The sequence below is a fragment of the Pezoporus occidentalis genome, unplaced genomic scaffold (assembly GCF_034315485.1).
Source record: "Pezoporus occidentalis ecotype Australia unplaced genomic scaffold, CSIRO_AGI_Poc_V1 ctg106, whole genome shotgun sequence".
Lineage (NCBI taxonomy): Eukaryota > Metazoa > Chordata > Aves > Psittaciformes > Psittacidae > Pezoporus > Pezoporus occidentalis.
Genome location: NW_026912843.1, coordinates 2360756 through 2382351, shown reverse-complemented (window position 1 = coordinate 2382351; position 21596 = coordinate 2360756). Strand labels below are relative to the sequence as shown.

Here is a 21596-nt window from a genome sequence, read left to right as displayed (position 1 = left end):
GCATGGAAGATCTATTTCTCCTGGTCTTATTTCTGAAAGTAATCCTTTTGGTTTCAGTGGTATGTCTCACGTAAAGGTTACTTGTTCAAGCAGAAGGCTGTTAGATAAGGCAGTAGATACTTGTTCACTTACTCTAGATTTCTGCTGTATTACTGTGGGGAGCGTGGATTCCTGGGCACCTTTACCCATGTTTTGCAACAGAAATGTAAGGAAGAGAAAGGAAAAAAAAGAAAAGCCGTTGAGGAAATGGTCTAGTGGAAGGTGTCCCTGGCCGTGGCAGAGGCTGGAACTGGATGAGCTGTAAGGTCCTTTCCAGCTGAAACCAGGATTCTGTGAAATTCAAATCATGAGTTCCAGTAACCTCTGCAGACCTGCTGCTGTGAGTGGTGGGGCTGAGACCCTTGCTGACTCCCTCAGGTCTAGCCCAAACAGGGTGTGGAATTCCAAGTTGGATACTAGATCTGTCCCAGTTGGTTACACTGCCTCCTGAGATACCACACAACTTAGTCCACACTTCAACAAACAGAAGAGAGAATTATAGAAGTAGCAGTAAAAGGATCACCAAGCTAATGTGAACTTGGACTGTTGTGGGAAAAGAGCACTGAAATAGCAGCAAGCTTTTCCTGGCCTTTTCTGAGATCTTCCTGCATCTGAATCTGAGCAGGATTGTTTCCAGCCATCACAGGGACGTCAGCAGCTGGTAGAAGTAGGGATAATTGAAATAAGGAGAGCATGAAGAAGTCTGTTTTTCCCTGATACCTTTTTGTGGGGTTGTGTTCATACATCTGTCCTGTGCTTCTTGCTTCCTTCAGGTGTACGTAACTGAGCCTACTGGGATGGAGTTCACACCCTGTCAAGTTGAAGTATATGTTGGCCAAATACTGGAGCTGCCCCTGAAGATCAGTGGCCTGACGGATGTTGAAAAGGGTGAGATAGTCCCACTGAGCGACTGCTCACACTTCGATCTAGCTGTGGAAGTAGAAAACCGTGGTGTGTTCAGGCCACTTCAAGGTGAGCTCACCCCCTCCTTGTCTGGAAAGTTAAAGTAAGATGTTACGAAGTCACACACCTCCTTTGAATCCCTGTTTCAATTGCTGTACAGCGTTCCCACAGAGGAGCTTACCTGCAGAGGTGCAAATCAGAGTAGTTTTCTTTCAAAGGTGTATTTACTTTTTTATGCAGAACTTTCCTTGGATATTTTTGACATTTTGGGGGACTCTGAAAGCATTTTGGCAATTATTTTGTTGGATGTGTAGTTTCCGATACGTCTTTCTACTGGTTTAGTATTTTTAACGTGCCTCTGTAATAGAGCTGATGGCTTTTCTCATGAGGGGTCCATGTATATTGTGTTTTGAGGTAGTGCTGGAAGGCCTACAAGAACAGTAAGATTAATAACTGCTTTGCCCAAATTGTCCAGCAGTACTTTCAGTGCTAGAAAGACACTGTGCATTCCTTGCTCACAAGAAACTAAGACAGTCAGCTGCTTAAATTTTGCCAAAGCTCTGCTATTGTTCAGCTCATTGCTTTAAGAACTGCCTCTTGTCAGGCTTATTAGGAGTGTGGAGTGTGCATGTGATATTTAAAGACTGCCGTTAATGCTGCTGGGCTAAGTAGACACTGAGCAACGTGCTTGTTCCTGTGTCTGCTGGATTCAGTATGTTACTCAGACGTACCATAATTTTTTTCCAAGTGTCTCTTGTATGGAAGCTCTTTCCTGTGCTATTGAGCCAGTAAAACCGATCTGCATTGGACCATCTGTTTGCCTGAGAGGCAGCTATTGGAAATGTCACTGTGTAGTGTGCTGTCATACTGTTTATTTTGAAAACAGAAAGAACAGACCCCTCCCAAACCCCTGAAATGGCCTTTTAAGTAAGCAGAGGAATTTCATAAAAGTACTTTTAGCTGGAGAAACGACCTGTTGCCTACAGTTCAAGCTGTTCTGTGCAAGAAAGCTTGTCTAAGCAGCGTGCCTTATTTGTGCTTCATTACAAGCCAGTTTCACTTTAGAACAGCAAGATGGAAATATTCAGTAAGAGATAGAAGTTGTATTGGCTTGTACCACAGTGAAAGCTCATCTCTTGTTTAGGCCAGTATGAATATAAAGAAGTTTGTAAGATGTGGATACTTTGGTAAGTGTTGGGTTTGAGATGAAAGACAGTAGTGAACATTTTTACCTGTCTAGTTGGAGAACAGATCTCTGCTGACTTCTGGTGGAAACACTTTTGTTGAGAGAAGCTACCTTGGACTTGCATTAAAATACTTGGGCATTTCTCTCCAAATATGTGTTGATGTATTTTTAATTTATCTGACAGGAAGGCTTCAGCCAACTGCTGATTTTTGTAGTGGAGTCAGAGTGAAAGCTGAAACTCAAGGATATACAACACTTACGGTCAGCTACGCCAATGGTCACGTCCACCTCAGTGCCAGCATCACCATTGCTGCTTATCTACCATTAAAAGTAAGTCTGGTTTCACTGTTCCTAAAGCAATCCATCACTTAAAATGCTTTTAAATGACAAGTAGCAAGTTGGTATTATGTAATGAGTGTGTTTAAAAACTGAGGTGGGAAACATTTTATGGACTGTTTTGAGGAATTGTGTTTTAACCCTTTCTCAGTGGAGCATATAGAGTTTGACTGCATGGACTCTGCAGGCCCCAGCTGTAGAGGAGCAAGTTGTGTGATAGCAAACTCAGTTTCCTCTGAAGTGGCAAATGAAGTGGAAAATGAATGAGAAGAGTCAGTCGCCATCATGTGAAGAAACGTGCAGGGTAGCAGTAGGGTAGCAATAGGAGTCAACCTCATCTGAGTGAGGATGTGAATCCTGTTCCGCACAGCACATCTGAATTACTAAATTGCTTTTCAGCAGACTCTAAGTGAGGGAAAATTATGTGAGACTCAAATCATTTGTTTGTTGACTGTCCATTTGAACTGATTAACAATTGGCTTAGTAAGATGGCAGGCACAATTCTGTGTCCATAATGTCAGAAGGAAGCAGGCCTGGTTTATGATTTCTGCTTTCATAATATAAACCTAATTCTTTTGCATGAAGGCAAAGTTGGCTTGCCTGTATGGCTGTGAAAGTACGAATGGGGAAAGTAAAAGAAAACTAAAGAAAACAGGAAGAACCAACCTTGAGTACAGGGTGACCATATGGAAATATGAAACAATTTGCTTATGTTACTCTCATCTTCAGAGACCTAGCACTGAATTTGCAAAGCTAAACTCTAAAACATTTGGCCATAACTTCTCCCCCACATCTGGGACAAAAGTTTGTGCAAATCATACAAATTCATGACTATAAAGATGATTTTGCTTTTTAAATATGCTTTTCTATTAAATATTTTATATAGCTGAATGTAATTATTTGAAGATGCTGAGACATCCTAAGCTGTCGATTATTGGCAGCAATGTGAGAGGCATAGTCCTCTTAATTAGGAATTTTTCATAGGTAGGGTATCATTCACATTTATTAGCAAAGCCCCTTGAGGTGTTGTAACACTGCTTGCCAGCTATAAAGTGAAATAATTCTGGGGTGCTTGACAGAGCCAGGACATGGTGACATGGGGGGGGAGATTAAGTGTACTTTGAAAGAAAAATAAAATAATCTTTTCCCTCCTTTCTGTAGAATGAAATGTTGTGATGCCCAGGAATGGAAGGCAGCATCTTTCCATCGGAGAGCTATTTAAAACCATAATAGTACAACATAACAAGTGGGAGAAAGATGAGCAGGAGTGAAAGGGCAGGCAGACTCTTGAGACTAAATCTCACAGTTTTTACCTTTATATTACAGATAGAACCAGGTAGTGAATGGGTGGATGGAGTGATTTATGCCAGCCCTTTCCTTCTCTCTCTTTCTACCAAAATGCACCTAGGGAAAGATTTGAACCATCCTGTATTTTAGCTGCTATTTCCTTCTTACTAAACACCTAAGTAATATAATGATGTGGAACACAAGCTACAAATGGTTATGGTGTATTAAACTGTCAAGTTAATTTCTGTGATGATAAACAGCACCGTCTGTCCTGGTGATACGCATCAATGTAGAATTTGTTGTAGAGGTTTGAAGTAAAACTTGTGCAGGAGAGTAATTACATGGACAGAACTGCCAGAGAGGGCACTGTCAAGTGAAAATAAAACTTGTCATTATTTTGTTCATTTGAAGTACTGTCTACATAAAAAATGTAGTAGAATACTGTCCAAGCGTGCTCAGAAGAGTAGATTAAGGGTCTTCCTCTTGCTGTAGTTCTTCATGAAAAGGTTGTGATTAGAATGTAGGTAAAACTTTCCCCTGGATCTGCAGGTTCCATTGAATGTGACGCAGCTGAGCAGAATTCCTGTAGGTGATGCTGGTTATTTTGGTACAACTGTTCTTGAATATCCATGCTTGCAAAGCACAGTGTGGGAAAACTGGTAGCCTACTGAGAGTAACATAGCTCTTCCATTAAGAAGGAAGTTTCTTTTGCAAAGTACAACCAAGCTGTATGTAAATAGAATCATTAATTTGTAATTAATTCATTCATTACAGGCCATTGATCCTCTGACTGTTGCTTTAGTGACTTTGGGTTCCTCTAAAGATATGTTATTTGAAGGAGGACCTAGACCATGGGTACAAGAACCTTCAAAGTTCTTCAGGAATGTCACCGCTGAAGATGCAGAAAGTGTTGGTCTGTCTTTATTTGGACCTCCTAAGTCTCGAAATAACATCCAGCATTGGGTTAGAGTGTCTTGCAAAAGCCTCGGGGAGCAAGTAAGTGCCAGAAGGTATCTGTATTGCCTTCCATCAAGCACCAAGCTGAGGCAATTTGGAACAGGCTTCAGACAGATTTATGATACCATATACCTTTTATGTAACAAGTAATTCTTATTATAAGGCAGTGAAGAACTTGGGTAAGTACATTGTTTATGCAGGTTTTAGAATGAGCATTTCATAACATTATGTTATAAAGTGGTTTATGATGGGTTTATTGCAATATAAAGCCAAGTCACAGAAACCTTATGTTGTAGAATGCATTAAACATCCTAATAAGTGCAGCTTCAGTTTGCATAAATAGGATGATAGCAGAAGGTTTCTGCAGTAAACTGACTACTGCCTGCCCTGCTCCTCTTAACCAAGTTACCTTCCAGTGTAATTCTGTTTATTCAGACAAATGACAGCTAAATGAATTTACTGCTCTGATATTTGTGCAGTCGTTGCAATAATGGCTGTAGTCATTTTCTACCTGGTCTTGTTTTCTCTGACACGCAGAAGTGATTTATCCTGCTTTACTCACCCTGGCCGGTCTATAAAGCATTTTGCTTTGATTTAATGTTTTTCTCCTGTAATTCTGCAAGGCCCAAGAGTTTTGGTGTAGCTGCCAAATTGCTTAACTGATTTCCTTAGTGGGCACTGTGCAAAACATAGCTACTTCTGTAAGTGCAAATCCTAAGGGTGTGGCTTTGGCTGGTACCAGTGCATGAGTGAGTAAGGCAAGTAAAGGAGCTACTTCAGCCTGCTGGGATGGGCTTCTCTGTGCTGTTAGCCACTTTGTTTTGCTGAAGGCTGAAAAAGGAATGTAAATTAAACAGAAGATGTTTTTAAACCCCCTGAGGTGACTATAAATGTTGTCTTTGGGCTGTTGTATTCTCACTCTGTGAGAAAAACACCTGCCTGTTAGCTTTTTAAATTACTAAACATTTGTTATTACTATCAAACTTCATTTAAACGTGAATACCTAGGAAAAGTTCCCAGGACTAGTACTTTGGTAATGGTATAGTACTGTTCTTGAAATACGCACCTCCATTTACATCTTCCCATGTCCTAATGGTGCTGTAAATTTCCAAGAGTCATAATTTTACTTGCTCATTCTGAGATGAATGAAACGGAACATGCCTGAACTCTGTAGTCTTTTCTCCTTACTCACTTGCCTGTTTTCATACTTGTACAGGTCATTGTCTTAAAGGTTGGAAACAGCCCCACAGTCACCAACCCTTTTCCAGCGGTTGGGTCTGCTGCAGTGAAGTTCGTCTGTGCTGTCCCTTCCCGACTCACTTTGACTCCTGTTTATAGAAGTCCTCAGCTTGATCTCTCCTGCCCCTTGCTGCAACAAAACAAGCAAGTGGTAAGCCTGATAAGCGACAGGAAAAGAGTGTCGTCTTGTAATTTAAAAAGCAGCGTTTGGACCTCTCCATGCAGAATAGGCATCTGATTGCTGAAAAAGTAGGAGTAACTAGTATTGTGGGCTGTGTGCTTTAGCAGAGAGCAGGCCAAATCAGGGCTTCTACAGTGATCATTCAATCAGGTTTATAAGGGAGCCTACCAAAACACAGGAGCATATGTGAAAGCATTTGGATGGTGGCTTCCTACAGAAGTGGCACTGTGAGGAAGCCCTGCTTAATGAAAAAGAAATTTATCTCAAGAGAAGCTTCTGCTTCTATAGAAAGTACTTTTCTCTGTACCACTCCATTCTGATTGTAACTTTCTACTGAGTACAGACATATTTTATCATATATGTATTGTTACACGAGTGTACATTTGTGTGTGTGATTAGTAAAGGCACAAACACTGCTGTGATGTGAAGATACCTGTGTAAGCCTGTGCAGTGAGTGTTGTTCCGTGACATCAAATGTATTGAGCTTTGCAAGTCTGAGTCATAATAAATGGATGATGCATATGTGTAAATTGTCAAGCAGAAAGAACTTTCTTCTGTACCCTGATGAGTGCTGTCACATATTGGCTGATGAGTGAAACTGTGTGTTCTGTCATGTTAATATTACCAAGCAAATCTAAAAGCCATCCTACTTCCATAAAACTGCAATGTGGTGAATCGCTGGTGAATCATTTAAGTAACTTCTGTGTAATGACAAGATGAGGAGGAGATTTTGCGCACTGTAAGTCATTTCAGAGCTCACCTGTTTCTCTAGTTCTGTTGTGTGTCAGTTAGACCACATCAGTACGTGGCTATTGCTAATGGATTTCATGAGGTGAACACTGGAATTTTGAGCTGTGTCTTCTGACAAATAGTTGCCGTTTTCAGCATTTGTTGGAAGTCCAAAGACAGCATAATTGAACTGAGTGCTTCCATTTTTGTTCTAAGGTAATTCACTGGCTAAAGAAATTCCCACCCCAAAAAAACCCCTTGCAGTTGAAGTACAGCTTAATGACTTTGCATTTATGGCTCGTTTTAAAGACCATTACTCATGTAATGAATGTTACAATATATCTCATGGAACGTGGCATGCTTTTTTCTTTTGACTATTACAGTATCCTCTTGTATCTGTTCAGTTCAAAGTATTCATTCTTTTTCAGGTTCCTGTTTCAAATCACCGCCATCCTGTTTTGGATTTGGCTGCATATGACCAACAGGGCAGTAGATTTGATAACTTCAGCTCTCTCAGTGTTACCTGGGAATCATCAAAACCGTCCTTAGCTAATATTGAGCCTGATATGCCAATGGAGCTGACTCTGAAAGAAGATGGAAGTGGTCAAAAGAGAATGCATGGTATGAATTAGTTTAAACACAAGCATTTCTTGATGTGAAGAAGGTCAGGTTTAAAACTATTTGTTAATGTCTTGAGCTTGATCAAAGAAATTAACGTAATCTGCTGTCATATTTCATCTTATCCTCAACATGTGTTTAAAGAGTGCGCTTTTCAGGGGAAGAAGAAGGGGAGTCAGGGAGAACGAGCTGAGCCCAATGGCTAGAACCTTCCTTCAGAGAGAATGTCTTTGTGTACAACGATAATGGAAGAGATTAAGAGTGTATATTGCACCTTTTTCTTCTCCATAATCAGATTTCTTTGACTTTTTGTTTGATTCTAGGCTTACAAACTGTTGCGGTTCATCATGAGTCTGGAACAGCCACCATCTCTGCAGCTGCAGCAGAATACCAGCAGTCCCATCTCCAGGCAGCGAAAGTCAAAACACAGGTACCCATAACTCTCTTTGCTATTGACATTTTTCGCTGATGCTTAGTGCAGGGTGTCCCTATGGATTTATTTCTTCAGTGCATAATAATATAAAAATAAAGCATCTCCATAGCCGATTCTGAAGAGAGATCCATGCTACAGTGTTTCTGTGGCGTTCCTGCTCTCCTCTGTGCTATGTACTGCTATCTGTATCAAATACATTAAATTCCTTTTTTTTTTTCATTTTCATGTTAAACCAACTGGGCAAGGGGATTACAAAGAATTGTTTCAGTTGGGTTTGTTTCCATTTAGTTTTTTTAACAGAGTGGTGAATCTCTGCTGCTTGTCCTTTGCTAAAGCAGACATGTGCTTAGTGCAGCTGTCACTGGGGAAGGTGAATGTATTATTTTCACTGCAAAACTGGGTAGAAAGGTTCTGCATGATCAAAGCAAAAGCTGGCTGATATCCTGATGGACCGTGAGTAGAATCTGGGTTCTGACTAATACTCTTTTTTTTTAACTTGGTCTCATGTTGATCTTACAGAAGGGAGAGACGACTGATTTGTATAGTGCCAGCTCTACTACAAGTCATTAGCCACTCCCCGGAATACTTGAGTTTGTAGGTACTCAGCATAGGGAAGAACAGCAAGTAGTGATGATGAGAAAGAAGGCAGATGTAAACAGATGGCAATTTTCTGTTTGGTTCACTTTATCTAATTGAATATAAAGGCATGTTTCAGCCTATGGAACAGCCTGAGTTGCAAAGTAGCTAGCTCTTCACCTATCCTGCTACACTACGTTGAAGCTGTTTAATTTGGTTAGGCAGAACTTAAGTGGGTTTTGACTATATGTGGTTCTAAATGATGTGCCATGAAAATAGAGTTGAGACAAAGAGTAAAATATGAAGCTAGAGGTTACAGTATTATTAACTCCAGGCAGGTAGCACATGGGCACTAGTAATGGAAAATATCCCATGCCCTAGATTTCTGTCAGTCTGTCTGAATTTGGTATGGTCAGTATGTCTAGATGGCCAATGTCTTTGGAAGATGATCTGTATTGCCAGTTGGTTCTTGTCTTGTCAGTGAGGTTTCCAGTCTGTTCTTGTTGGGAAGCACGTTGTAGGTGCATTTCCACTGAATAATTTGACTTAGTCAAAATCAAGGACGCAGTTTCCTTGCCACCAAAGATGCTTGGCTCTGTATCTTTTTTCTCTTGAGAGAGGTTCTGCAATGAACTAGATCAAGTTCTGAGCAACCTGCTCTAGTTGAAGATGTTCCTGCTCATTGCAGTGAGGTTGGACTAGGTGAGCTTTGAAGGTCCCTTCCAACCCTAACTGTTCTATGAACCTATGCATCATTTTGTAATTCACTGTGCAATGCTTTATTAAACTGATAGTCACTGTTCTTTCTTACATTTAGAGATAATTAGAAAAGTGAATTCTCTAAACTTTGCCTCTCGTTCAGAGAAGTTTATTGTATTTCAGAGTGGGATACATACATGTGAACTGGCACCAGTGTTCTCTTAAATTCTAGTCTCTGTGTTTAAGTTCAGGAGGAATCTGTTTAATAGTTGAAGAATAGTTGTAAATACCACTTCTGCTACAGTTACATAGGTTCATGTGTTTTTTCTCATTTAAATGAGATCGCTTGCTTGTTTCCAAAGCACTGGAACGGGACTGCTGTATTCTGCTTTCAAACCTGTCCATACTTGTCTCCATTTCTGTCTGTAAGAGGCAGGAAAATCTAATAGATGGTATACTAAGATGTCTTGGTCATTGTTCCATGTTTATGTGGAACATCCTATTATGTCATTAGGGAAAGACAACAAGCTTTCTACATCAAGGAAGTATTTCTACTAATTAGGTGAAATGGGTACATAATACTAACTTCCTCTGCAAAAACATTTTCCCTTTCTAAGCTAATGTTGTTATGAGTGAATGATTAAACTTGCATCTGGTCCAATGTTTATTTACTTACACTTAAGGAAGAATTTCTTTTGGTGGCCTGCTGGGAAGAATCTGATGGAGATGAACATGAAGTAAAAGAAAACATTCTGTCTCTTCACTGTATCATTTTTGTATGAACCCACAGCATGTCTCTGAGTTCATACCCTGTCTGTTGTGTCAGACTTGATAAACTGATCCTGCTGCATCTCTTAAGGCACTGGCCTTTGTCTTGGTCAGAGCTGCAGAGTACCACAGCGTGTGCTGTGTATGACCTTACCTCTAGCAACTGAGCTGATTACTAGATCTTGTGGACGTTTTATTAGCATAAACTTCTCCAGCTCTGGCTCTCTGATCGTCTGCTTTCAGCACCCTTCCCTGCATATGCAAGAGACTTGCCCTGTTTTCTGACTCCCAGTGTTTGCTGTAATAGCTAGAATTGTTTCTTTCAGAATGAACCTCTTCTACCAATTTCTGCCACTATTGAACTAATGCTAGTTGAGGATGTAAAAGTAAGCCCTACTGATGTCTCCATTTACAATCACGCTGACATACAGGTAAGGAATTATTCTGGTGCTTTCTAAATGCAGGGAGAAAAAGATCAAAATATTGTATGATATGTGTAAGGATGCCAGTTTTAGCAATGTAATAAAAAGCTACAGTCTAATTTTGGATGCTTTTCTGGTTTTGCAGGCAGAACTTTTCATCAAAGAAGGTTCTGGGTATTTTTTCATTAATACTAGTGTTCCAAACATTGTAAGAGTGACTCATGAGGAAACTCAAGGTATTGCTTTGGTGAGTGAAATATTTTGTTACTTTTTATCTTTTTGGCAGTCTGAAAATCATGCTGCAATTTCATCACTATCAGTTCTTTAAAAGTACGTGTGGATAGAGAGGAAATAGCTGAATCTTGGGTGAATGTCACAGTCAAACTTCAGGCAGGGGATCTTTGCACTGGCAATTTCAGGTGTAGGAAATTGTTTCACTGCAGTTGTGATGACGGTCTAGAGGAGGCCATATTGATGCTGGGAGAGCTGGAGCAACTCTGCTCTGGAGCCAGGCTGAGAGAGCTGGGCTGGGTTAGCCTGGAGAAGAGAAGGCTCCTGAAGGGGAGACCTGAGAGCAGCTCCAGTGAGGTGAGCTCTTAGGCAGAAGCTCTTCCCTGTGAGGGTGCTGAGGCGCTGGCCCAGGCTGCCCAGAGAAGCTGTGGCTGCCCCATCCCTGGCAGTGTTCAAGGCCAGTTTGGACACAGGGGCTTGGAGCAAGCTGCTCTAGTGGAAGGGGTCCCTGCCCATGGCAGGGGTTGGAACTGGATGAGCTTTTAAGGGCCCTTCCAACCCAAACCAGTCTGGGATTGTATACTCTGTGCAAGATAAAGCCAGTACCAAGCTATTCTTTACCTGTTTTGCATATAATGTTCCTGATTTCATAAACACAAAATGAAAAATCATGTGGAAGAATTATTCAGAAGTGATTAGTTGGTGTCTAGAATAAAATCAGAATATTTATTGTAGGACAGTGCTTCTGAAACCTTCAGATTCTTCTTCTATTGGCATTTCAGGATATTTTGCTATCACAATATTTCATCCTGATTTTCAGAATAAATATCTATTAAAGAGTTTATATCTGATCTTCTTAATAAGTGTTTTTATGCGTTTTTCTACTGGAAGATGCAACTAAACCGTGTTGTAGGAAGCCAGCAAGTTCCAGGCTGATGCCATGATAGTTATCAGTGGAGTCAAGTTGATACAGGATGGTTTGATAGTAAACTACTCTGAGAAACTAAATTCAAGCTCTGTCGAGCAGCGATTCTCAGAGTTCTTACTGGGGCTGCTGTGAATAAATTCTATACCCCTTACTCTCTTTTTGACACTGGAGCTTTTCTGGATATGGGTGGTAGAATGACTAGTGGTAGACAGTGCAATAGACTGTACACTGGGGAGCTACTGGACACTGAATAGGAGATGAGAACAGAAGAGGTGGCTGGGACAGGAGCAATAGCCCTGCTTCCCCTTTCTGCTAGCTTCTTTCCTCTGGTTTCTCAGCTCAGGCAGCTCCATCACATCTTCCTCCCTGTGGTCATGCTGGCTGCCTCCTCCTGGCCACATCCCTTCTCTGCTTTCCATGCTGTGTACTAATATATGCCCCTAGCACCTGTATTAGTCACCCACTTTGGGAACTGCTGCTGTTCTGGAAGCTGACTTTTATTAAAACTTTATATTCTTTTCTATTTTGAGGCGAAAGTCAGAGCGTGCCCTTAGAGCACAAAATGTCAGCTCTTCCCACTGCTCTTGCTGCTAAGTGCTGCCAAGTAATGCTGTGAATTATACTGCATTCCTTTTAACCAGGGGCCTGACTGTCCATCACCCCTTGTTTTGGAGTTCACCCTCATGGCTGGGTGAGAGCATAGAATAGGGCACTGAACATCTGCGCTGTCCCTGGCCAAAGGGAAGGGACTTGTGAACGGAAGCAGAATAGTTAGGATTGCCCCTGAGGTGTGGGGCAAGGTCAGGCAAATAGCAAGAGAACTGCAGAGAGACTGTGAGCAAGCTGTGGGTGCATGGCCTGGAACAAGGGTATGGAGGTGGCTGTGGGGTTGGTGCTGAGTTCTGAGGGCCTGTGTTTGTGAGCAGAAGTCTTCTTGCTGTTTGAGTCTTGTATTCAGAGAAGTGGAACGTGTCCATTCTTTGTGTAAAAAATTCATAAAATAATAACAGTTATATCAAGGAAATACCTGATTTGTCAATCATCCTCTTACTTGAGAAGTTCTACCACCAGATTTGGTGATAGATTCAAAGCAGTAACTGTAAATTGTGAATCGTGTGGGAAGCAATCCCAGTGCTTTAGAAGCAGAAGGATAATAACAGGATGCCAGGCTGCTGCTAGGTTAAGATCTGTTAGTTCAGTTGCTGCCCAGCCGCCGTTCACACTAGCTCAGTAGCATGATACTTTCTACATACATTTAGCAGCTTTACTTGTACTCTGGTGGAAAGTTTATCTGTATCTAAGGCTGGGAGACTTCTGCATCCAACTGCGTCTGCCCTGAAAGTGATGTACATATCCTATGAATGACAGACAAGTGAAAATGAGAAGTGCTGTAATAGGATTTTCTTTTGGCATTGCAGGTGCATCCCCTGCTGCCAGGATCGGTGACTGTGATGATTCATGACTTGTGTTTGGCTTTCCCTGCACCAGCCAAAGCTGAAATTTATGTCTCTGATATCCAGGAGCTGTATGTCCGAGTTGTTGACAAGGTAACCAGCTTTGAAACCAGCCTTATTGCCTGATCCAGACTGCCCTGATTCCTTGTGCTGAACATGATTGTAAAGGGGCGTGTACAAGATGACACAGTGTAGTGGATAGGGCCACTGCTGCACCAGTGTGACCTCAGAGAAGTAGATTAAACTCCCCATGTTTCTGTATCCCCCTCCCAGATTTCTCCCTTTAGCTGTAAGTCTGTCAGTATATGCTGTCTCTTCAGGTTTGGTGTGGCAGCAATCTCAGTTCTGCATTTACACAGCAGTGTTAATTCATAATTTATCTGAACATGCTCACCTACATCTCCTGTTGTTTTAAGTCCATGAGAGAATCTTTTTAGGAGCAGGCTTTGCCCCAAGGTCATTCTCCGTATGTCATGGTTTAAAACTTACCAAGCCCACCTCACTCGCTGGCCAGCTTGGGCAGGTCTCGCACAGATCAAGTGTTGATGTTTGTGGATGTTTTAATGATGCCCTTGCCAGCTGCAAGCCCTGAATTCATTTATTTCCATTGAGGGTAACCACAGCTGGCAGTGATCACTCTTTAAAATGAGTGCTGATCTAACCTTGGGGCTTGAACTCTAATACCCTGCTAACAGTGTAATACAAAATAAAATGAAAATGTTGATGCTGATAAATCAGAACAGTTTCAATGAGAACTGACTGGATGTGACTGTGTTTCAGGTGGAAATTGGGAAAACGGTTAAAGCTTTTGTCAGAGTTCTGGATGACTCTAAGAAACCTTTCCTGGCAAAATACTTTGCTGTGATGGATCTAAAGCTAAAGGCAGCATCTCAGATTGTGTCACTCGTGTAAGTTAATGGATTTTTTTTTTATTAATCTGCAAATATACCGATAAGCAGAATAAGCAACAAAAGAATAAAGGGTATTGCCCCAGAGGCGTGGTAGTAATCAGTGACTGAGTTCCAGTTTATGTTATTTTTGTGAAGTTTTAATTACCTTTCTAATGGTAAAAGATGGTTGGTTGTCAGGAAAATTGCCTAAGCTAATGGTCTAAATCTTGTGGACTGCTGATTGAGACTGTACTCAGATGCTGTAATATTTCATGGAGCCTTATGCATCTTGGAAGCAGTGACTTGGCAAATAATGTCAGGTGAATAACTCTGTGAAGACATATCTGATGTTATGATGTTATCTGATGTCAGACTCATTCTGCCTGTTACTTAACCCCTTAGAAACAGGCAGGCTACACCATCCTGTTACCTCAATCCCCCTTATTTTCCAAGCTCTAAACACAATGATTAAAATGAAAAAGCTTTCAAAACTGTGGATTTTAGTGTTAAGGGAATTGGTAAAACTCATTCTGCTTTCTGTGGGGAAGTGTGAGTGTGTTTGCAACCACCATGCAGTACAGCTTTGCTGCATCTACCACACTCCATTAAATAGTGTCAAGGTTTGTAATCAAGGCTTGTGGCACTGTTGTCCATGCTGCTGAAATTGTTAGTGGCAGAGGTTTGATCTGTACTGATGCTCTGGTTTCATTTTTGTTTCAGGCATTTCATTTTTAGATAAAACAAAGGCTGTAAAGAGCCATTTTGTGATACTACATGTAGAAATATAGGCCAGGTTGGATGGGGCTTGGAGCAACCTGCTCTAGTGGAAGGTGTCCCTGCCCATGGCAGGGGGTTGGAGCAGGATGAGCTTTAAAGTCCTTTCCAACCCAAACCAGTCTGGGACTCTGTGATTCTATGAAATGTGAAATTTTGCTTAGGACAATCACTTAGTGATAAAACTGCTATGCACTAAGTCCTTTGTGTTTGTTTCTCGTGTAATTTATTGTGTTTCTTGCTGCAGCCCACTCAGCGAAGCTCTTGATGACCACACTGCTGCTTTTCTTGTCCATGGGATGGCCATTGGTCAGACTAGTCTTATGGCAACTGTTGGTGACAAGAGAGGACAAAGAATCAATTCTGCTCCACAGCAGATCGAAGTAAATAATTTCAGATAAAATATATACATAAGCCAAATCTGTGTTATGATGGAATAGGAACAGTAAATAATTGTTAATTTATAGAACAGGAACAGTAAATCATTGTTAGTTTATAGAATAGTTATTAATTTGCCAGAAAAAAAATAGGTCATTCTGTCCACGAGTTACCCAGCTGCAGGTCTGCTTCACATTTAGTAGCTTTTGTAACTGCATGTGATGAGTTAGGTTTCTGCATGTTCAATCTACTGCAATTAAGCAAATGAATACCCTGTTTTGCACTTGCATGTGGTGGTTTGTGACATAATTCACCTGACTGATACAGTGTGCACACAAGTGTCCTTAACTCTGTTTCTAGGTCTTTCCCCCTTTTAGGCTGCTACCAAGAAAGGTGACTGTGATCACTGGGGCCATGATTCAGGTAAGGCATCTTTCCTATTTTCTTTCTGTTGTCATTTCTATTTTAAAATCAATGTGTATGACTTATTTTTCGGGAGTAGATACTCAGTTGGCAATTCAGCTGTGTTCAGAGCTCCTAACAAGAATAGCTTCATTCTTGAGCACCTTCCATTTTACTGTATTGCTGGATCAAAGGGTTTATGTTTATTTTGTCAGGGGAGTGTCAGCTTTTCCAGTGTTAAATACCAGCACAGGGGTAATGAATCTGTCTCATCCATGAAATTAAGCACAATGGGTTAGTTCTGCAAATTGAAACACAGAGCAGAGCTGTACCATACGTGGTGAAGAGAAAGGTGAATTGTTCTGAAACTTTCTGGACTGGATGTAGCATCAAGCTATTGTGTTCTATGGAGCACATAGTCCACTTTTGTGCTTAGCTCATGCATTTCCCTGCCTGACATCATGCAGGAACCAGTGTGCAGAAGACATAAGCCCTGAGATAGGTACCCTGGGAAGATGCAAACAGCCTTTGTTAGCTGAAGGCATCGTGGTGCTGTGCTGGGAAGGGATGTACCCTGTAACATTAACCAGAAGAAATGTCTGATGGGTTAATTTTAGTTGTTCTGTGTGCTGTTCATTATAGATCACTTCAGAAGGAGGCCCTCAACCTCAGTCCAACATCATTTTCTCCATCAGCAATGAGAAGGTTGCATCAGTGAACAGCATGGGATTTGTCACAGGAGTGGCGGTTGGGAATGGGACGGTGACAGGAGTGGTGCAAGCTGTCGATGCAGAGACAGGAAAGCTTGTTGTGGTGTCTCAGGTAATGTTTTATGATAGGGTTTGGGGGCTAAAAGAGGCTCTCTAATTCATGGGTTTAGCTCAAAAGGGATGAGTAGTCCCTGGCTAGTAATTCTACCTTGTGTACTTCCCTGTTTTCCTTAAGGAGATGAAAAATTGGTGTTTATTGCTCCCTGGCCTGTGAACTTCAGCATGTGCTGACACAGGTGATATAGATACAGCTAAATCTTGCTGTACCTTAAAATAAAGTTCTGCTGATCACCTAGGAGGCTTTGAGTAGTCTGATATCTATAGAATTGATCAGTAAATCTAGAAATGCCCATGTAAAGAAGCCTTTCTAAAACAACAGAAGATTGTCCTTGCCTGCATCATGTTACCATTTAGCAGCAGGTTATGCCAGCAGAAGTCAGAAAGTAACTGTTCCTTAAGAAACACATTGTCTCTTAAGCTATAGGCAGGCTATATAGAAAGCTATAGTCCCATGCTGTGGTCTGAATCCATCCATGAAGCCCAAGCAATGAATACCTGATACTCTATCAGAATCTGTGTCCTGCAAGCTGAGCGTGAGGGGGCTGCTGAGCAGGCCTGGACAGGAGGGAGCACATGGCCCTGAGACTTGGGGCATGAGAGTCATGAGACTCAGGACAGCAGAACTTGGGCCAGCTTTTCTGGCTCTTCATCTGAGGTCAAGGCAGGACAGCTGCTGCACACCACGGAGCTCTGCTGCTTGAAAGCTGTCACCACAGGCCAAAGGAGACAAAGTGATTTAAAAAATATATATAAATAGAGTTGTGCCTTGTAATGTGGGGCAGCAGCCTGCCCTGATGCAGAGGCAGGAAGCAGAATGAACTTGAAAGCTGAATCTACTGCCCAATGAGATCCAGGTCTGACCTTTTCCTTCCCATTGTATAGGATAGGAATAAATTTATCAGGAATGTCAGGATTCGTGAGGAGGAGACATCAGAGTATTGCACATATCATCCTTTATTCTTCAGTGTCCTACCTGCTGCTTACAATTCACATTTCCTTCTAATTCTGACAATGTCTTCCTTTACCTTCAGGGTTTATTATTGATTTTTTCAATGCCTATCAAAAGTTAATGCTTTTGTAGCTTTTTACAGTCCTGTCCATCTGTATTGCCCGTGGTAAGTTACACACAACTGACATTGCAATAGTGATGGTATAATGTCAAAACAGTGGATAGATCCTGTAAGTGGAATGTAGTTCACAATTGATGAGTGCTTACAGTGTCTTCCCTTCCTCCCTTTTAGGACAAAGTGGAAGTTGAAGTAGTACAGCTCACAGGTGTTAGAATTCATGCACCAATAACACGAATGAAAACTGCAACACAGGTTAGTCCATTTGTGAGTAGCTTGTATTGCCTTGAAATCTTGACCTGCAGGCTGTGCCCATTCCCACCAGATCATCTCATAATAGCACTCCAGCTCTGAGGGGTACTCCTGCTGCTGCAGGAATGAATGTGCTGTCAGTGGAGAAGCTCCAGAGCTGAGCATACTAGAACAGAAATCAGGACAAGTTTACCTTTTACACCAGAGTGATTTTCAGATATTCAGGCCTGCTGAAGCAGGGGTTCTCTCCTCTTCATTCTGTTTGCAGTGGAGACTTTCTTCGTTTGTATGCTAAAAATCTACCGTATGTCTGCTATATCCAGAGCAACAGATACTGTTCAGATTATCTTCTATTTTATAAGAGCCCTGTTCCTCATTCCAAAATGGCTGTTGATTCTAACCCCTTGGTCCCGGGTCAGTGGATTGCAAGATCCCTGGTTTGTCTTTCTGTGTTATGGTGTCTTCGTTTGGAGAGTGGGAAGGGGAAGTTGATGCCCAGAGCAGTTAATCAGGGAGATCATCTGGACAAAGATTTAGGAAACTGAAGAGTTTGACTGAACTAAGATGAAGTGATTTGATGCTATAAATGGGACAAATGAATTACTGAGCTTGTCTTTCCTGATGGAAAACTGGTGCTTGCTTGGTGTAGAGCATGTAGCAAGTGAGGGTGCATCAAAGTTGGTGGTTGAATCTTCTGCATGGTTCTTGTAACATACAGCAGCCAACATAGAGCTGTTTGCTTTGCAGGAAATACCATCTCGTGAGCAGTGGATTTGAAGTTGAATTATATTTGCTGTGTGCAGGTTTGGTTAGCTTCCTAAAGTTAACCAAGAATGTTGGTTTCTGTATTTCTAGATGCCAGTTTATGTAATGGGCACCACCAGTAGTCAGACTCCTTTTTCATTTGGCAATGCAGTGCCAGGATTAACATTCCACTGGTCTGTCACCAAGAGGGATATTCTGGATATCAAGACAAGACACAGTGAGGTAAATCATGTGTGTGTTTGTATGTGCATGTATGTGTATCCTGGGAAAACGGAACTGCCCTGTGATGGGAATTGAGAAAATAATGTTGGTTCCAGTTACTCAGGGTGCTTGTCAGCATTGGGTCTGGTCTTTCCTCTGCATCAGCATCAGCTCTTTCCATGAGTAAAACTTTAATCCGTTTCTCTTCTTCAAGGCTTCTTTTCAGCTTCCTGCAAAATACAACTTTGCAATGGATGTTTATGGCAGAGTAAAGGGAAAAACAGGCCTGAAAGTTGTTGTTAAGGTCCTTGATCCTGCAGCAAATCAGTTGTACAACATGGCAAGAGAACTGTCTGATGAAATCCAAATTCAGGTATGATGATGATGTTCCTCATGGTTAATAGTTTAATTATTTCAGAGTTGTATTTAAGTCTGTATTTAAAGTCAGGAGTTTGAAATGCAAAGGAGTAGATCCAGCTTAGGTTTATCTTTGAGCCCTTCCTCTTGTTCGTGTCATGTTCTGCTGTTTGGAAACCTCCAAGTTCTCTGAGCTGGTGAGGTTTGCACTCAACAGTCACACACAGGTGTGATGCCTGAATAAAACTGGGGAGTGAGTTTTTGTTGCAGACCACCTGAAATTGAGGTGTCTTGTGGACAAGCAGCATTAGGGCCATGAAACAACATTGCTGCTGTTTCTCAAATACTGATGTTTAGTTTTCTTTTTTTACCATGTATTTTGTACAAAGTAAAGCACAAAAGTGTGTTACAGTTCTGTGAGGGCTGGTTTGCTTTGAGGTGAAATAAATGGAAATAAATTACCTGCTGCACACAACAGTAGGTGAAAATGTCTTTTATTTTGCAGGTGTTTGAAAAGCTTCATCTAATCACTCCAGAAGTAGAAACAGAGCAGATCTTAATGTCGCCAAATTCCTTTATTAAACTTCAGACAAACAGGTTAGTGATCAGTTTTCACACTCTGGTTTGTGATAACAGTTTATCAAAACTGTAAAGCAATTCTGCTTGAAGTAAGCTTTTAAAAAGCGTATCACAGTACATCTGTATCATACACAACTTCTCTGGTGATTAATAGTATCTTATCTGTACTCAGTCTTTGTCAAGTGTTGTATTAGTTAGAGCGTAGCTAGGAAATTAATTCAGTATTTGAACTTCTAGTTCCATACTTCAAAAGATGCTGAGTCAGTTGAAGCAGCAGCCCATTTCCACTGGAGTTTTTTGTGGGTGATCAAGGCTTTATGGAATATTCTCTGTAGCTCTTGCACAGAGGCTGTCTAGATTTTGAGATTAAAATGTCCTTTCCAAGTGAAAAGTCATTTTTACATAGTCTGTTTTCAAAGACTGACATTTCAGACTCATTTCAGGCTTGACAGCTGGTTTTCCTATCAAGAGAATGTGCAGGTATCGACAACAGGACATAGGCTGAGGGCCTGGAATTGGATGCATCCCCTTTTTTAAGGGGAGGGAACTTTCAGTTTCACTGGAGCTCTGGTCATTCAGCATCCTTTTTGAAACAGTTATATAGGAGCCTTATCATTTGTAGTCACCTAGTGGTGATTTCCTACCTCTTCTGAGCAGTTTTTTCTGAGAGTCAGTCATTAAGTTGCCAGAGAGCAGTTTGTACATGTCTGTGTCCCATTATCTTCAATATCCAATGTTGGAGCCCTTATGTCTGAACTCAACCACTAAACCCAATTACACTATTACTGAGAAAAGGGCAACTAAAATCCAGTTTTAATGCTTTTTTCCTAGGATCAAGTAGAGTATTTCTGTCTCAGTGGAGGAGCCTGAGAGCAGGAGAAAATCTCATTCGCAGATCTTTTAGAAGTGATGCTCAGAAGCAGCTGATGTCTAGGGTGCCCCCTAATCACAGTTTATGTGTTTGCTCACTTCATTAATATGCAAATGCCATGGTGAGAGTTACTGCAGAAATTAACCTTGTCTACAAAAGCATTTCCAGGAAACTGATTGGATCCACTTCATCAAGCCCCTGACTGTCTCTTAATACCAGCGTTGGCCCTGGCAGACTGATCTCCCTCTAATATTGTTTACAGCAGATAGCACAGAAGCTGCATGTTGTGGCTTTAGCCATTATGATCTGGAATCAAGTTTATAGCAGTGAATGATGACATTGCAGGGCAGTGGCTGGGAACTAGACTGCAATACACACCTAGGCCAGACAAGACTGCTTTGAAGTGAGCTTGAATCAGGACTTCAGCTTTTCTTTCCTAGACTCTATAAGCTCAGCTTTTATTGTGGACATGTGGAAAAACCCACACATCAAATAGTCATCTTTTAGATTTGCACAATAGATTGGTGTAAATTGGGTTTACTCATTTAGCTGTTTTGTTTGTTTTTTAAGGGACCGAGTGGCTTCACTGCATTACCGTGTCCTGGATGGACCAGAAAAAGTTCCTGTTGTAAAAATCGATGAGACAGGTTTCCTTAACTCTGGGTCTTTGGTAGGATCATCAACAATTGAAGTGATTTCACAGGAATCGTTTGGGATCAACCAGACCGTTGTAGCTACAGTTAAGGTAGTATTGTCTCTCTTGCTTTGCCATTCTCCATTAGAAGCATATCTTTGCTACTACAGTAGGAATGGTTAATAGCCCCTGCTGTTAACCATCTGCTGTAATTGCAGAAGTTCAAATCAAAAAAGATGTTCATGTGATGAACATGTATTTCAGTTTGTGAAAAAGGTAATTATCATCTGGAGTAGTGAATATAAATGCAGCATCTGTTGGGAGGTACCTAAATGAACCCTAGATTTTCAAGATATCAGGGAGGTGACTGTACAGTGCCCCAAAATGTCATTTTCTCTGCTGTTTCCCACCAGTTCAGCTTTTACATACAAGGAGAATCTCAGCATCTTATCAGATGCAATGATGTAGCTGCTGTTGCCTGTGTTTGGTGAGCTGGCAGTGAGCATGTCCAAGGCTGCCCTGTGTGTCTGGGCCACACTGAAATGGGGATGCTTCAGGGAAGGATGTAGCAAAGCTCAGCAGTTTTCAGGCTAATGAAACATATTCCTCA

The 21596-nt window shown here is 41.3% G+C and overlaps 1 protein-coding gene across 1 annotated transcript in view; it reads left to right on the top strand.

The window, feature by feature from the left end:
- Positions 1-21596, top strand: part of NUP210 (nucleoporin 210) — a 66235-nt gene that overhangs the window by 31222 nt on the left and 13417 nt on the right. Inside the window, exons 13-30 of the mRNA XM_062620865.1 lie at positions 813-1011; positions 2313-2458; positions 4526-4747; positions 5925-6098; positions 7286-7478; positions 7799-7905; positions 10278-10382; positions 10519-10620; positions 12951-13079; positions 13767-13894; positions 14898-15033; positions 15389-15451; positions 16073-16252; positions 17502-17582; positions 18435-18566; positions 18760-18918; positions 19408-19499; positions 20923-21097. Of these exons, the coding sequence (XP_062476849.1) occupies positions 813-1011; positions 2313-2458; positions 4526-4747; positions 5925-6098; positions 7286-7478; positions 7799-7905; positions 10278-10382; positions 10519-10620; positions 12951-13079; positions 13767-13894; positions 14898-15033; positions 15389-15451; positions 16073-16252; positions 17502-17582; positions 18435-18566; positions 18760-18918; positions 19408-19499; positions 20923-21097 (2523 nt within the window). The remainder of the gene's footprint in view (positions 1-812; positions 1012-2312; positions 2459-4525; positions 4748-5924; positions 6099-7285; positions 7479-7798; positions 7906-10277; positions 10383-10518; positions 10621-12950; positions 13080-13766; positions 13895-14897; positions 15034-15388; positions 15452-16072; positions 16253-17501; positions 17583-18434; positions 18567-18759; positions 18919-19407; positions 19500-20922; positions 21098-21596) is intronic.